The 17,894-nt window shown below is 39.8% G+C and overlaps 2 protein-coding genes across 2 annotated transcripts in view; one reads left to right on the top strand and one right to left on the bottom strand.

Moving 5' to 3' along the window:
- Window positions 1-1,295, bottom strand: part of EVC2 (EvC ciliary complex subunit 2) — a 61,252-nt gene extending 59,957 nt beyond the window's left edge. The window contains exon 1 of the mRNA XM_058024812.1: window positions 1,176-1,295. Within this exon, the coding sequence (XP_057880795.1) occupies window positions 1,176-1,295 (120 nt within the window). The remainder of the gene's footprint in view (window positions 1-1,175) is intronic.
- A 205-nt stretch (window positions 1,296-1,500) lies between these two features.
- Window positions 1,501-17,894, top strand: part of EVC (EvC ciliary complex subunit 1) — a 49,672-nt gene continuing 33,278 nt past the window's right edge. The window contains exons 1-9 of the mRNA XM_058024356.1: window positions 1,501-1,671; window positions 4,709-4,819; window positions 7,160-7,243; window positions 7,761-7,993; window positions 8,914-8,998; window positions 11,182-11,280; window positions 13,398-13,535; window positions 15,443-15,601; window positions 17,184-17,400. Coding sequence (XP_057880339.1) covers window positions 1,501-1,671; window positions 4,709-4,819; window positions 7,160-7,243; window positions 7,761-7,993; window positions 8,914-8,998; window positions 11,182-11,280; window positions 13,398-13,535; window positions 15,443-15,601; window positions 17,184-17,400 — 1,297 coding nt within the window. The remainder of the gene's footprint in view (window positions 1,672-4,708; window positions 4,820-7,159; window positions 7,244-7,760; window positions 7,994-8,913; window positions 8,999-11,181; window positions 11,281-13,397; window positions 13,536-15,442; window positions 15,602-17,183; window positions 17,401-17,894) is intronic.

Here is a 17,894-nt window from a genome sequence, read left to right as displayed (position 1 = left end):
CACTGCATATGAGTAATGTAAATACTCATGTACTTACATTACTCATGAGTAATGTAAATACTCACACAAATGTTAAATACTGACTTATGTCAACACCACGGTTACAGCACAGCATGTTAGGGGCAATTTTCTTCATTGTGTTCCTCTGGTAAAGTAATTTGGTGTGCTGTTTGTTGGTTTTGGGGAAGGTCCTGGGTTTGGGAGGGTTTTGTTTGTTTGTTTTCCTGCAATACTATTTCCTGTTTATTAGTCTTTCTGTAATCCTACCAACAAACTACATTTGTAACTCACTCTAATCCCCACTGTACAGTAAGGGCAAAAGATAACAATGTCAACACATTTTGAGATGGCTTGACAGACACAAACCTAGATAAGGAGAAAGAATGAACATAAAAGCTCCATCCTAAAAGCTACTGCACTCCTCACTGGAGACTGACACTACAGAGCCGAGGTGCTGTGACTAGATAAACACCAAGGGGCTCTGCTCAGAAGCACAGCAAAGCACAGACACAGCATCATTAGGGTTGGAAGGGAACTCTGGAGATCATCCAGCCCAATCCCCTGCCAAGGCAGGTGACAGGGACACCTCCAGGTGGGTCTGCAATGTGTCCAGAGAGGGAGACTCCAAGACCTCTTTGGGCAGCTGTCCCAATGCTCTGCCACCGTCAATGAAAAGAAGTTCTTCATGTTGAGGTGAAACTCCTTGTGTTTTACTTTATGGGCACTGCTCCTTGTCTTGTCCCCGGCTATCACTGAAAAGAGTCTGGCACCATCCTCTTGACGCCCACCTATGAAATATTTCTGTGCATTAACGAGATCCCCTCTCAGTTTTCTCTTCTATAGAATAAGCAGGCCCAGCTCCGCTAATCGCTTCTCGTAACAGAGATGTCCCACACCCCCCATCGCTTCCGTGGCCCTCTGCTGGACCCTCTCCAGCGTACTGAGGACCCTGTCCAGAACCTGTCGGCTGTCTCACCACGCCGGTGCCCGGCAGCTTCCCGGGCCGTTCTCCCAGCCGCAGTGCCGGGGAAGCGGCCGCCGCCGGGCCGGGTCCCGCTCCCGAGCACGGCCCGGCCGCGGGGTCTGCGGCACCGTCCCGCGGCCTGCCCGGAGCCCGGCACCGCCCGCCGCGCCGGGGGCCGCTCACAGCCGCGCACCGCGGGCACCGCGCTTACCCCAGCCGCCGTCCGAGCGCAGGGCTGCCGGGCCGGGCCCCGCCCGGTGCCCGCTGCGAGGGGCTGAGCGGGCGCGGAGGGGAGCAGCGCCAGCAGCAGCCCGGCCAGCGGCCACCCCATGGCAGCGGGCGGACCCTCCGCGGGCGCGGACGGCGCCGCGGAGATTTCTCCAGGCGTTGCCCCGAATCAGGCCCGGCCTCAGCCGCTGCATCCACCCGCCATCGGTCTCCTCCCACCGCGGCGAGGGCGGAGGGGAGAGGGCCCCCGAGCAGCGGGACCTCCCCTCATGCCCGGCCCTCTCCTCGCCGCGGGCCGGGCCCGTGCGATGGCGGCAGTGGAGGGCTGCCTGCGGGCCGTGGGGCTGCAGTTCTGGGCGGACTCGCTGCAGGCCCTGCCCGCGCTGCTGGCTCCCGCCGCGCTGCTGGGGCTGCTGCTGGGCGCCGCCGCCGCCGCCCTGCTCTGCCGCTGCGCGCTCGGGCCGCGCCGGGAAGGAGAGGTACGCGGGGCCGGCGGGGACGGGGCGCGGGAGAACGGCTCGGGGAGCACGAGGGGTTTGCCGAGGTTTGAGGGGTGGAGGGCCCGGGAGGAGTCGCCTGCCGGCTTTGCCCGCTGCACGGGACAGCCGGGAAGGGCTTTGCCCGCTGCACGGGACAGCCGGGGCTGCCTCGGGGCGAGCGGCGCGGCGCGGCGCGGTGCGCGCTGCAGCGGGCGTGGGTGCGGAGCCCCGTAATTCCTGCCACGCCTCTGCTGGAAAAGATTTCACTACTTCCTTTCAAAAGTTGCTGAAAGAAGTGGACTAACTCTAAAAGGAGGCCGGTGAAAGTGTTGAAGTGTTCTGAGTGTTGTCCCCCTGGCCTGTATCTCTAACATTTGTGACCTGCAAGTTGCCTCTTGCAACCGTCGCTTCGTGTAAGAGGCAGTGTTGCTTTTGAGGATAATGGAAGATATACCTGGTTTGCAGAAGCTGTGTGAGATAATTGAAAATAAACGCTAACCAGTAATTTTATTTCCAGAGTATTTTACAGACTTTACCAAAGTTCATGTTACAACACAGCACTGAGTATTAGTACTAACCCACTGCAATACCTTTGCACTGAGAGTATGCACATAGATACCTGAAGAAATAAAGGACCCTGAGCACTGCTGATGGTTTGCTTGATGCCAAACTAACATGGTTTTCTAAAGTGTGCGATTTTGTTAATAACATACTTGCTGTTCTCTTTTAAGTACTGTGGTTCCCATCTATTTCATAACATTTCTTTGGACTCGAAGATTGTAGAGGCAGCATGCACCCACCAAACCAGGCAGGCACCCATCTACCAGGCAGATATATTTTCTGAGAATTGTTATTGATTTATGCTTTATTCTCCCATCCCACTTAGACCCAGGCCATGCTGGACTGACGGGATGTAGCAGTGGTTGGTGTTGGCACAGCAGTGGGATTTGGAGTTCTGCAGAGTTCTGCCAGCCTGCAGGTGCAGGGTCTGGTCCAGCTTGGTTTATTACCACACCTTTTCTCAGCTATAACAGCTCTGCTGCATGTGTGTATCTGCTGGTGTTGATCATCATTAAACATGACATAGGAGACAAACTCTCTAGTTCCCAACTGCTTTTAAGTTGGAGGATTGAAGTTCTGTTTGAAGCCAGACATTAGTGTAGTAATGGAGGCACTTCAAATGCTGGATCAATGCATCCTGTGCAAGTACAAGCCCTTCTGATTCAAATCCTCATTTTCCATGCCTTAATGGGTATATCTTTATTGTACTGCCACTACCAACTCAAATGTAGTCATGTGCAATTTTTTCCTTTTTATCCTTTATGCCATATATGTCAATAGGGAATAGAAGCTGTCAGTTCTCCCTGGTCTGGATCTTCAGATGCATTTAGATGTTTAAATGCTAATAAAATCAATGCTGCTGCCCTAAAAGGGTTATTTATTTTGAAGGAAAAATAAACTGCTTGCTGGTGCATACAGAGCACATTGCAGGGTGGGAAGGTTTCATCCTGTGGGTCTGATTTCCCCAGTTGAACAGGACAACCTTAGGCTGTTCCTCCTTCCCACTATCTGCCCCAGCAATGCTATGGAGCAAGCAGGTGCTGAACTGCACATATTGCAGCCTTCTGTATCCAAAGTAAAAGCAGGGATAGCTTTCCTGAGTGTATGTTCCATCCCAAGCAGCTAAATTATCCTTAGTGTGTTAGCAGGGCAAGTACCTGGAGCCTGAAGCATCTTTAAGCACCACTGTAAGCCAATACATTTGTCACTCAGCCCCAGTTAATCTCATTCAGCCCGAATTATAGCCTAAGTTATAATAATTACAACTATTTTATAGATCACAGCCTGAATCTGTGGGACTTGGATGCATGGAGGATGCATAACTCTCTTATTTGTTGGTTTGTACATAGGATACTCTGGGATAGTTTTAAGAAGAGCTCTTTACTGTGGTAACAAATAAATTACAAGATTGCTGAGGGAGATTTGTTGCTGTTCTTTTCTCATCAGTAGATTTTTAGGAACCAGCGTCTGCACTTCAGCACATCTAAAAGGCTAACCCAAAAATATAATCTGAATTATTGCACCATCTAAGATGCAGAGAGGTGTCAGAGGCAAGTCATACAGGATTGAGTGTGTTCCAAAGCTGGGCTGTTCTCTGTGTTCTGGGCAAATGGACTGCTTTACCTACCAAATGGCCAAATCATTTAAGGTGAACCTTTCCATAAGAGGGCAACATGCATAGTCACTGCAGCTGTATCATTAGTCTACATCCAAAAGTAGTCAGTGGATTGAAAACCTGAAAAAGAATTTAAAAAGTCATCCATGTAGTGTGGCTGCTATCTTTTGCTTCACTAAAAAAAAAACCAAAACTTTGCAATGCTGTCTTTGGAGGGAGGCACATTAGTGTTGTTTTCTGATCTCTGTAGTGTGTAGGGCAGATCATGTGTAGCAGGGGGTTTCATTGCCACACAATATCTGTGTCCCTACCTGTGGCTTTTTGTGTTTGTGAAGTGATGGGCTGCTTTTGGGGAAGGAAGGTGATGAACATTTTCTGATAGTTACTTCTCCCTGACAGGAACTTCCACACACATAAAGCTTCATTTAGGAAATTTGTCTTGTGGCCAGGGATAAATAATACTTGGCATTCTCTTTTTCTGGTTATTATAGACAATTTTAGTTAACTTGCTGTAATTGAGATGTTTGAGCTCAGACCATGAGGTTGACTCCCAAGTCTGTAGTATGACATTTTGAGAGCAGATGGATTGATTTGACAGGTTCACGGCCTCTTAAAACATTTTTAGATTAAAATTGTACTCCTGGAATGGCAAATTTAAAAGTTCATTAATTTTAATTATTCCTTTCTGAATATGTAACATTTTCATCCATTTTTAGAGTGTATTTTTCCAAAATTTTCAACTAATACTGGAATAATTCTCATGATGGAGACATGAATGTATCCAGGCTGCCATGGAAGATGTTTCCAGTTAACCTGCCTGATCTCAAGTGTTACATTTTATGTTTTCTCTTGGAATTTCAGAAAGATGATTCTCAAAGACTTCTGGAAAGCTTCAATGCTGATGAAAAAGAGCACACACTCACGAAAAGTAAAGCAGAACCCTATACAGCAAAAGAGGAGATGGTGCTGGAGGTAAAGCTCTGCTCTTACAGGTGGATCTCCATTTTGCTGCATGTAGCAGTAAGCATGTTCAGGGCCTGCTCCAAATTGTCTCAATTTTAGTGGATTTGGAGAGAGACTTTTAAAAGTGTTCAGAAAAAGTGTAAGATGGAGAGTGGGAGTTGGTTGCTGCTTATGAATGCAACCATTTCGAGCACTTATTCCCCTTATGAATTCCATTTCTCCCAGGGCACTCTTTGGATATTTTAATCAAGATCCCAAGTTCTTTTTGGACAGAGACTTCTTTGCTTTCATCTCTATGTTTTCCTTAGTTTCAAAAGGCTGATGGGATAAATTAACACTATTAACATAAGAAAAAGTTTGTAAGTGCTGAAAGACCACTGTGGTGAGCTGGGATTCAAAGACAGAGAATTTGTGAAAAAAAGTAGAAATATAAAATTAACAACCCACTCTCCATGGAAACATCAAGTAACTTAACTTTTTTTTTAATAATCCCAAAATAAATGGAGAATCAGTCCTACTGTGTAGTCACTATCTTTCACCCAAAGCTGATTTGACTGGTCTTGCTGGAGCTAAAGATTGTGATTTAAGCTGCTCGTTTAAAAACGTGCAGTTCAGCTGACTCATTCAGTCTATTATACATAAATTAAATACATGGATAAAATGTCAGTCAGAACCAGCCAGTCTAGTGCTTAGCTTGTAACAAGAACTGGTTTCAAGAAAATGTTATTGTTAATATTGAAACTGTTGGTTTAAATCCTGACATGTAATGAATCTTCATTTCACCTTTGTGATCAGGAGTGGTGACACAACATGCTTGGTCATGTGGCTTGAGTTAAAGTAGAATATTAAAAGTGAGCATGGATTAGGTTATTTTTTGAAGTGTAAATGTTGTGGGAGAGCTTACACAATTTTGCATCTTCATGCTTATTGCCAGTGTTTTTGAAATGGGATCACAGTCTTTTAAAGGTGATAATTCACAACTCTATCCATTTCCATAACATGGCTCATTTATAAGACATTAAGAGGTAACCTTGTTATTTGAGGGGACTTTCTCCCACCTGTCTGTCTAACTACTGAAATTATACGTATTTTTTTCTACTAATTTGTTCTGATTTCCAGAGGCTTTTGCTGTTACTAGCATCAAATTGACATTTTATGAAGAAGCATAAATGGAAAATGCTTTTAATTAGGTTAGAGCACTTCAGAAAAACAGGTATTTTCATTCTGAGACTTTTCACGTTACAATAAAACCATAATTACTGTATTAATAATAATTGTGTGTTACTTATGCCTGCTGAGAAGCAGGATGTGTTAGTTCTAGCACTCTGCAATACAGCTTTGCAGCTTTGCCTCCAGTCACTGCAGAGCAGTAGCTCTATCCACTCCTGTCCCTGCTGGGACTGCTCACCAGGGGCAACTTTATCAGTAAACTTTATCAGTAAACCCAAAAAAATGAAAATAAATGGAGATGAAAAAGTGCAATGGTAAAAGTTCAGTGAATTGCATAGTTTGCTCTTCTCTTTCCATTTCCATTTTTAGACTCTATTAGTGCTTTGATATTTCCTAGAAAAAGCTTTATGAAAAACCCTGTGTTTTGACAAATCAGTCTTTCATATGACAAAACCAAAGGAGATAAAATAGGAAGTCCTAGTGCTTGGATTTACACACTTTATCTGCTATTTATGGCCAAACTTTTATTATGCCATACCTAACCTCTCAAAAAAAATTATGATCCCATTGTTCCAGCATATAGAAAAAGGCAGTAGCAGAAAGTCAGATTGTGATACAGAAAATTGTGTGAAAATAATTCAATATCTATTAAAAGTTATTTGGAAAAACAATGTTATTTTCTCTAGATTTTGGGTAAGGGTTGTATTATAGAAGTTTTTCCTGGGAAAAAATAATTACTGTGTTTGTTTAATTTATTGTTTCTTTATTTAAATTGAAAGACAGAATTTATGGCCATGATGATATCTGTGGAGTTTATTATCCTTCAGTAGTTTTTATTATTAGTCTCATTTGTAAAATCTTTAGCTGTTGCTAATGGTGTGGAGGTGGTGACAAGACACTAAATGAAAATACCTTGCAAATACCAGATACTGCCTATTTTCTCCTGGAGAATTAGAAATATTTTGTAGCAGTGATAATGACAAGAGTTCCCTTTTTAAGTTTTCCTGCTTGGAATGAGCCTTATGAGAAGACTTCTTGCACCAAAGCAGGGACAATCAATAAACAGTTATTAATAGGAGCATTTAAGTTGTGTAACAAAAAGGAGCACACAATACCTAAAGTGAATAATTGCCAGATCTGCTGCTGTTCTCAAATGATTTTCTGTTCTTTTCCATACAGGAAGGTGAGTCTCCTCTGAACAGTAACATTGCAGCATTTGCATTAAAGGCAAAAGTGATCTATCCCATCAACCAGAAATTTAGGGTAAGGTTGTAGATTCTACTTGTAAAAATTAATGGCAATCATTCTGTGTCAGAGTAAATTGCAGAGTCAAGTAATGGAAGAAAATTTACTGCCAATCTGCTTAATAGGGACCTTTCCTTTTTTTATAGTCCATTGACTCAGGGCTTATTCTGTAAAGTGTCAGCTGCTTTCAGGTACCCTTCATTGCTGGAACCTGCAATCTTTACATGGTCCAGTCAATTTTCACTGTATTTAAGGGAGCTTGTCTTCCCCTTAACATTAATGGGAGTTGGAACTGTGTAAGGAGCCATAAGAAAAACACCACAAGGATCTGAAAGAGAAAGCATGCACCAAGCAGCTAACTACAACAGAAGAATGCTTTCCTGGGCAATGCAAAAGCCTCTCATGTACATGGAAACACTTTTGCTGTGTATACTGTTTAACTTTTCCCCTAAAAGTAAACACTGAAAATTGATGTGATGTTTATTTCCTTATTGTGTTACATTAATTGACCTTGTGAATTTCCTTTGACTTGTAGCCTCTGGCAGATGGCTCATCCAATCCATCTTTGCATGAGAATCCAAAACAAGCAGTTCTGCCTAATCAAGTGGTGGAAACATCTATGTCAGGCAGCCTGGGATCCCTGAGCCAGGGAGACAAAGAGGACTGCAGCTCCTCCACAACAATCCATTCCACAACAAGTGATGACAGGTTTCAGGCCCGAGCCTTTCTAAAGGTGGCCAGCTTCCCTGAAGTGCTGACATGTGAGAGGTAAGCAGTAAACCTGCCCTTGCTTGGTCAATTCCTGTGTTTTTAGGACAGTCACTAAAGGTGAAAGGCTGGGTATGAATGCACACAGTCACCACATCAGGACAGGATTATCTGCTTATAATCCTAAAAAAATTGTTGGGAGATTAATACATTAAGTTGTTGGAAGTCATCCTGTTCTTTGTGAAATTTTGGGAATCAGAGCTGGCCAAAAGCTGTCTCATAAAAGGTGTGTCACTGTTAGGATAAGGAGATGTCTTTGTTATGTCTCGTATGCTCAGTTCACGTGTGCTGGGGATGGAGCTCTCTGCCCTGTACAATGACATCTCACACTGCAGGTGCCTTGAGAACACTCAGTGTTCTGTTCTCTCTGTTTTAATGGGAACTACTCATGTCTTACTCTGGGAGAACAGTTCCTCTCTGACACTGCTGATGAGCAGGTAGAGTTAATTGAAATGGACTGTCCGCTCTGACTTCCTTTCAGCTGCACCAGGGCAAGGTACTCCCAGATGAATACATGTGTCTGCACTCTCATTAGCAAGAGTAACAAAATCATGTTTGTGTCCCAGGAACTGGGAAAGATACCAGCAATGAAGAATGTTTACAAAATATCCACTCTTGCTATGGCTGTTTCAATTTATAGCCCTGCTTTCCCTGGTTGAATCCACTCATGCCTGTGTTCACCTTGTCTTTTTCTAGAGGAACCTGCAGCGCCAACTTTATTGAAAGCTCTATGTTTGTTTACTTTTACATACAGAAATATTTTCTTAAAAAGGAGGCAATGTAGAAATAAAGTAACCTTACTTCTCTTTTGGGGAAGTGTTTTTTAGGAGGATCTAGTGGTTAAATGAAACATATTATGTTGTCTTTTTGTGTAACTGTCATTTAGATTGCTATAAATGCATTTTTAATCTTTGTTTTAGTTTCGATGTTAAGCTCTGCCTTTGCAGTCTTACTTTACAAGATCTCATGCTTCTTGATAGTGAACTCAGAAAAGAAAAAAATGTGGTAGGTACTGATATCTCATTTATAGCTCATTGTTTTGAACATCTTAGTTGAATATTAGTTTAGGAAATAACATAAACAGCTGGCTGGGTGAGATATGTGCAGCTGAGTTGCTTTTCCACGTTATTGACTTTTTTTTTCCTCCTACTCTGCATATATATGAGCTTCCTAAGGAAATGAAATATGATGAAATATACTGATCTGGGAAATACCAATATAGCAAATACAAAAAATTGGTTTTAAACATTACTCCAGAGATTAACATACAGCACTTGAGGCTCATAAGAAGAAGTAATAAATTATTTAGTAGGTGAGTTTGTCTTAAGGACAAACTTGCTTGTTTGTGTGTTGTGACTCTAAAGACTTAAAGCTTTTGGAATAAAATGGAAAATTCAGTTCATCTCCATCAGTACCATTGTGGTAAGTACAGTAGTTCTGAATGTTTATAATTGTAGGATTAAGGTACCATTTAAACCATAGGTAACTACCTGCATCAAGTCACAGCATCCAAAACTGACAAGGAAAAGAAAAGAAAAATAAAATACAATTAAGGTTTTGGGATATTATGGGATATTCAGTAATGATTGTTTGTGGTGCCTAGCCATGATCAGCACCATTACTGCTACTGAGGTTTAGCTACAAATCTGGTAACTACAAATCTGGACATAAAGTCTATAACGTTTTCCCCCACTCTTTTCTTGAGCTTTGTTTAAACAAAATTGGTAGTTTCTGTTAGAATTTAATAAATCCACTGAGAATATTTCAAAGGGTGGGATTTTCTGAAGAAATTTCTACACAACCCAAAGGAGGAAACAGGAAAGTAACCCTGGGAAGCAGTTTCTCATCTGATGGATTATCCGTATCTCGTTAGATGAGAAAGGGAACTTGTGATCAGATTCCAAAAGAAAATTTAGCTTGATTATAGAAGGTTGAATTTGATATCAAAGTTAATAATCAATTTCTAAGGAAGGTAAGTAGCAACATAATGATGTAATCACAGAAACACAGAGAAAATGAGCACTTAACATACTTTGTGGCCTGCTAGAAATACCCACAAAGGACTTAGACCTTTAGCTGAATATGTAAATAGCTTTATATTTTTGTCAGAAGCTAAAACAGGGAAAAAAATAAATCAGTCTGAGAATAATTGCTTTCTTTCCCACTCTGCTTTCTCTGATTTCAGTTTTTCTTGACATGAAGTCTAAGGAAATACATCTTTTTCTATCAGTCTTCTCCCGAACCCTCTTTTTTCTTTTTACTGTATATAATATCTTGGTCCAAAACATTTGCAAGTGAGATCCAAAACATGACTGCCATATGTTTTCCTCTTCTATTGGGCTCTAATTATATTTCACAGATTTCCCACCTGACATGAGCTTCAATAACTGTTTCTATATGTAAATATGTATGCATTTATGTTTTTATATGTTTTACACAGGGAAGTTCTGCATCATCTTGTTTTCAAGATTATAATGAACAGGCAGGTGGCTGTTAAATTTCATGTATTTTGATTTCCACACTGCAAAATGCTGCAGCAGTTACTAATGAAGTGAATTAACCTTACACTGAAACTCTAATTGAGGGAAGAGGGGAAAAGGTTAAGCAAAAGTTTTCCCAGTGTTAAAAAATCTAAAATGTCTTTTTGAAGACACTAGTATTACAGTTTAAAAAAAGGCACACAAATGGAAAATAAGTTATTTTCTTGCAAGAGAAGCTAGCTAGAACTTGAGATAGTTTCTTTTGGATCATATATAAAAATGTTTGATGTATTATGTGGCTGACTACAGTTGAAGTCAGAATAATGAGTCTTTAGTATCTTTTGAATAGTTAATATCTTCCAGTTTAGGGGTTCATTAAACTTTAGAAAAATGGGCATTGTATTTTCAAGTGATCTGCATTTTATCCAGTCAAGGATAGTTTAAAATGTGTCTGTCTGGTTACAAGGATATATGAGATTATGTGTAACACCATCTTCCAGTATCCCACTGGAGCCAAAACCAGAGAATTTTTCACAGTGGAAGTACTGGAGAATTGCTGATGATAAATCTGTTAATTTATCTGTTGTTTCACTTATGATTCGCTATAATCTCCCTGATTGATTTAAATCAGCAAAAGTTATCACAAAGATGTCCTTACAATGATGAACAGACACTTAACCTGGATGTTGTTTTCTTCCTTTTAAACAGATGTTTATTCAGATTTTCAAGATATACCTCACAGACTTCCATCGTAAAAAGAAGATTACTGATGGTTTGTTGAAGAAGATCCTTTTAAATCAGGAAAATGTAAGTGGCTTTGTTGGTTAGTACTTAAGACCATACAAAATAAGAGTTAATTTTATTACTACAGCAGGCCATTTCACCTACTCCTTTTGAACAGCCATGTCATTGTAATCCATTTCTGAAGAAAATGCAAAGAAACTCCCTTGTTAGTTGATTTTCTACATTAGCTTGTATGCTTTTCCTCCTTGTTGCTGTATGAAGTGATCTACGTAATCTGCTAAACTATTTTGTAGTTGAATCCATTTAAACAGAACATTTTGAACCCTATTCACTCAGATTTAATAATTTCTAATTACCAGGGGCTTTGTTTGGTCCCAGGTATCTTGCTGATAATAAAATAGCAGGAAATGAAGTAGCAGTATGACGCTCAAGGCTTTCATCAGGGAAAAATATACTTATTTTCCTCATCATCCTTTTTTCTTTCATGTACTTGCATCATAGTCTGTATGCCACTTCTGAACTGGAAGATATATATTGACAGTCAATATGTTTCAGGTAGAGTCACAGGACTATTGTCAAGGTTATTAGAAGGAGTAAAAAGCTTTACAAAACTATAGAAAATAGGAGAGCTATTGGTTCTACTTTCCAGTTTAGAGTCACAGAAATATCTGGATTGAGAAGCATATCTTGAGATTGGCCCAGTCTTCTGTAGGAAGCTTTGTCTTAGGTAAGGTTATCCAGTGCCCTGCCAGTCCAAGTCTTGAATGTTTGAACTGAGAGCAGCAATTATGCTTTTCTTACATGTAGGTGGAATTTCACATCTGGGCATTTGTCTATCAGCTCATGAGCTTTAGTTGTTGTGCAGTCTCACAATCTGTGAATTACTATAAGAATTTCTGTAGTTGTACCCTATGATTTATATCAGAAGGTATTTTGCCTTAAAGCACTCTTCTGCCTTAAATCCTCAGGTTTAGTATTAAAGCTTATTGTATTTACTGGATGAAAAGTGAGATTAGATGTGCGAAATCCTTTTACTGGTGGTCTTCTGGTAATGATTTCAAATTATAAACAGAGCTGATCTAGAATAGGCATGTTTCCTGATAGAACCTAATCCTCAGTGAAGTTTGATGGCATCAGTGTCCTCATGCTCCTAAGATGCTGCAAGACAAGGACTAAATCCAAATAATTAGATACAATAAATTGCCAGAGAAGTCCAGTTGTTTAAGGGCCAGTATAGTTTTTCTGTGTCCTATATGATGGAGAGGAAGATCTTGTAAACCTGACAGTCTTAGAGGTGAGATATCATGCAAGGAAAAAGGCTGGTTATGACCACCATGTAAAAGAGATGTTGCAAGTTTTATTGCAGACAGCCTTTTCCACTTTTAATTCTGCATCATAAAAATTCATGGGATTTTGATGAAATTGTTAGTGAAGCTTGTCAAACTCTTCTTACATTTATTTAAGGCATAAAGGTATCAAGCTAATGCATTGATAGCCAAAAGTGGATGGTGTTAGAAGTCAGTGCTTGCTATGTAAGGCACGTTGCAGTGAAGGAAGAGTCACTCTTTTCATTATCAGCTTACTAGGCAATGGCAGCAGACTAGTCAGCAACATCAGCTTTCTTAACAAATCACCCTGGTTTCTAAAGGACTGAAAAAATGTGCATCCTCATGTAATTATGTATAATTTGTCCCTTATGAGCATTACAGGTGTGTTCATCCATGTGTGTTCATCCAGCACTCTTCAGGAATCACTATCTGATTATCACCTGGATACTTACCTGAGCTTTTAAACACAGCCTGTACACTCATAGCTGCCATTTAAGATGGGGCACATGAATTAAAATAAAAATATTGGTAGATAGATTGTAGGGATTATTAGTGTAAAAGCTCTTGAAGCAGTGTTTACTAATGAATTCAGCAGAGATGGATTATGATCTTGACTGTACTTCCATCCTAGTGGAAATGTATGTATTTGTATTAAGTTTATTTCAGAGCTGCCATATATCTGGAGATATCCTTGCTTGCTACAGAGTGTGCATTACCATGAACAGAACTTTCTGAACACTCCTGTTCAGCTTCTTAGCCATGAGCCAGAACTGCTATACAGATTCACTCCCAAATTTAGAAGTTATGTCTGTTTTTCTGCTTAAGAAATCACTTGATTTTTTTTTCCTCCAGGATTTTGAAGAATTACAGAAACAACTTGACTCTAGACTCCAGAATACTGAAATGTCAGGAGCCCGTAACTCAGAGTTCCAGACTCTGGAAGACCTGGAAAGGAGGGAAAGGGAATATTCCGAGCATGTAATAGATAATGTAACTATCTAATTTTTTCTAAAATTTTATTTTAATGTTATTCTTTTGGTGGGGAGTTCTTTAGTGCAATGGTTTTGTTGAGTAGTCTCCAGTTAGTATTTTACATGTGTCCTGAAAATATTTTTACTTTGCCTCAGCAAAATATTTCCACCTCCCTTTGGGTGTCAGTGTGTTTTTATAAATAAAACATTTTTATGCTTTTTGTAAAACACTACTGTTTTATCAGCTGAGAAATGTCTGGAGCTTGTCTGAGGATAAGATTTATTTCAAGCCTATATATAGCCTGACTTTTAGGAATGTTATCCTCGCCCCTTGCTTTTGTCAATCCCTGTAACTGAGTAAGGGAGTGATGAGAGCCTACAATTTTTTTTCCAACAGAAAGAAGTACTAAAACTGTAGTTGCTGGGCAATGTTTTAGTATGTTTTGTGCATCTACTAAAGCAAAGCCTTTTTCTTTAGCAGCTTTCCACATGAGAATATATTTACATTTTTTGATGTGAAAATACCATTTGATAGCAGGCATTTTTTTTTCTTTAAAATAGGTTCACTGTGTCAGTCTAGATTCAGGCTAGAAAACTGGAGGTTAAGAACATTCTATGTCCTATTCTCCAGTAAACTGAGTAATATTCTTCCCATTCCTGTTTTTGAAGTTTGAGCAAATTGACTGCTGATGAAAATGAGAGAGTGACAGCTCTGTGAGCTGCCTGTGCTGATTGACTGTGGCACTTTAGCCCTGGACCAAACAGCCCATCACCTCAGCCTTGTGCCCATTTCATACAGGAGCTAACATTTTTTAATGTCTGCTCCTTAAGTGTTTCACTGGGAATTTTCTCTGCTTACCCTGAGCCCTTCACTTTATAGAGGAAGTCCTGGTAACATTGGAACATCTGTGTCAACTTTCTTTTGTACTTTAACTTTGCTCAGTGGAAAAATGATTGTTTAGAGTTTTCCAGAGTTAGTCATGTAAAAATAATTGCTGGCAACCTTGCTGAGGAACATGAGGCATTTATTCACCAGCAGTGATCATCCTTCAGTGGCTCTGTCACTCTTGTGCCTGCAGATGCTTTTCGTTGTACTGAAAATAATTTCCCTCTATGCAGATTTGTATAGCTCAGTACCTTGAACTAATCCAGTCTTCCTCTGAGAATATAAAGGGATTTTTGCCATACTCACAGATGCCATAATCACTTTTTTCCCCCCAAAATTCATGGGTACTTAATAGAAATCGTGGTGATGAATGCATTTTTTATCTTCATGTGTACGAGTAATCCCACAGAGCACAGAATATTGACAGTGTCCACAGTCATGTTTATTGAATCAGAATCTAAAACTAGGGATTGTCCATATAATAATCTATTAGAATTGGCACATACACTGTGCTGACATAAAGTATTTAATTCCAGCCAGCAAAGTGCTTATGTAGCATCTAGCTGTGAAAGGCTTTGATGGTGTAAAACAGTAATAATTTTCAGTTTTTCTTTTTTTTATAAAAATGTTGTTTGACTAGAATACCTGCTCCTACAGCTAAATGAACTACCCAGAATAAAAGAGATGCAGTTTATCTTCTAGGTTTTTACTGTCAATAGTAAGAACATTATAGGCTCTTATAGATACAATATGTAGAGAATTAACAAATTCTTAGCTAGTTAAAAAGAATTACTACAGTTATTTTAAATAGTCAAGTTTGACCTAACAGTTAGGTGCCACCACCAATATATTATGTATATTTTTTATATATATAAAATACCTAATAGTCTCTTTATCTTTGCAAATTGTTCAATATAACTAATACTGAGAGCTGTCTGTGACTTGTATTTCAGTAGACTCATATATATGCCTCTTTCTGGAATGAAATACCAGATGATTAATGAGGGAACATGGGTTGTTTTTTGATCCATATTCCACAGATGGAAGCCTTCTGGAAGCAGACTGACAAAGCCCAGCAGGATTTTTTGGACCAATCAAAATGCTCAAGTGCCAAAGCCACAAAGATAATGATGGATCTGACTGAGAAGATGATTGCAGTAGAAAGCTTGTTAAGTGAATCTCAAGACTTGCAGGCGATGGTAAAGTAAAAAAGAAATAAAAGTTGAAACAGATTTAGTCAATATGAGCAGAAAGAATTATGTCAGTGCAGAGTCTGTCAGTCCTGCCTCAGAAGTGATGTAGACTGCTTAATCCAGTTGTCTCTTTGAGCTTTATTGCTGAGAGCTCAACTTCCATTGCACTTTAGGAAGATTCATAGGAGGGTGACATCTCTGTATTTGAGTTCTAACTCTCAGAATACCATTTAGGTAGTCATAAGGAAAAAGTATTATTAATGCAGATGGTGAATCAGGAGTGAGAGCATAAGATCCAATGGATGGAGAATTGTTACTGTGGGCATTACAAAATTTCATTTTCTTTAAAAATATGTATTTCACTTTGACTGACAAATCCTAATTTAAATTTGAGGGTGATTCTGTGTGTTCAGTGACTTCAGTTTGAATTGAAAATTCTTATCAGCTCTTAGGAATATGGTCTGAAGAGGGAAAACTGCATTCATAAATGCACCCGCACTGTGCTTTATGTTGTGTTAAATCTTAACAGATCCTTCCTTGTTTATTGCACAGGATGTGCTGAAAGAGTTGTATGTAATTTATAGATTAACACAATTGGAATCACTGCATTTATTAGTAATTTGGTGTATAAACAGATGCAGTAATTATTAGTTTGTTTGTTTTGCATTGGAGCAGCTCAGTAGACTGAGCTGGCCAGGTATGACAAAGCCTTTGCTGGTTGTCACACATGACCCAAACTGGGCTGCTGCACAGTAAGTTCCTCAGATGGGAAAACTGCAGATAAGATGATCTGGATACAGATACAGGAGATATTCCTGCCTGAAGTCACTACTGATGATGCTGAAATCTCATTGCAGAGGTCATTGTAGGTACATCTCTATTAATTACAGCAAGTCAGAGAATCATAGAATCATTTGGTTTGGAAAAGAGCCCTGAGATTGAGTCCAGCTGTTAACTTAGTACAGCATTGTCAAACTCTTTCTAACCTTGCAGCATTGCTTAAAACAGCTGCACTTTCACCCAGGAAATCTTTCCTTACTGTGATCATGGGCTACTTCTTTAATAGTGCAATGAAAGCTGCTGGGCAGTAGGCAATTATAGTAATTTTTAGTACATGTATTGAACTCTGTCTGACTGTGTATTTGAAGGAATCACAGCATTATCTGAATCAGGTATGTGTCCTCATTTCAAAATGAGAACCTTTACTGGTGTGCCATATAGTATCTTGAAAAGAGGTCCAGGACTTCCATATTGTCTTCTGTCCATCTATCCTCCTTGAGTATTTAACTTTTTTCTGCAAAGCTGTTATTATCTTTTCCAGACTTAATGTCTTCTTGACAGCTGCAAATAATGAAAAGCACCAATAATTTTAGATTAGCTCTTGCAACTGCACATGCAATAAACCTACTGCTAGCCTGCACTGATCAAGACTTTCAGAAGTATTTAAGTACATGAAGATGGTTATTCACATGGTTTTGAGAAGCCTCGGTGGTTTTCTTTGTGGTTTGGGAATCAATAGTTCAATGAAAGGAAAGCACAACCAAAGATACAATCTTGGTTTCTAAACAAGAATTTATGTTTGGTTTAGGACATTCAGGAAAGGTTATTCAGCTGGGAGCTTATGGTGAAAATGATTGATTCACTGAAGTCCTCTATACCAGAAGAGTGTAAGGGCAGATTAAATACTGTGTCAAACATTCTGGACCACTTAACTGTAAAGAACAATCTTTCAGTCCGACAAAAAGAAGAGCTTCTAACAGACCTGCACAAGGCCTTCTGGGAACAGCTGGCACATTACAGTAATGGTGAGTACCTAGACTGGAGCTCCTGACTTACGTGAATTCTCATGTTTTAAAGAGTAAAAAAAAAGGGCAACTTCAGCTGTATATACCTCTCTATTTTAAAAAGATACTAATGAATTGACCAGGATCAGTTTTATCTGGAGGGTGAATGTTTGGAATGGGAACTTTGACTTCAGGTCTTTTATGTCTTGTTCTAGGTATTACTAGGTACTTACTCCATAGTTCACATAATCTAATTCCATTAATTTGTGATATTTCTCCATTTACTATTCACTTGGCATTGCTGGTCATACTGGATGACATAAGACACTGTCTTAGGATTCCTTGGTAGCATGTAAAGCCAGAAGCAGTTGTGCTATATACAAAGCAGTTGTGCTATCACTTTTCTGAAAAGATAGTGTTAAAGCTTAAGATCTTCCTATAAATCTCTCTTTTCTTATCAGACTAAAATCTTCCAAAATGAAGTATTTCCTCTTCCTTTCACACCTCTTCATATT

This window comes from Melospiza georgiana, chromosome 5 (assembly GCF_028018845.1).
Source record: "Melospiza georgiana isolate bMelGeo1 chromosome 5, bMelGeo1.pri, whole genome shotgun sequence".
Classification (NCBI taxonomy): Eukaryota; Metazoa; Chordata; class Aves; order Passeriformes; family Passerellidae; genus Melospiza; species Melospiza georgiana.
The sequence above is the reverse complement of the archived record's forward strand: the minus strand, read 5'-3'. Positions and strand labels throughout refer to the sequence as shown.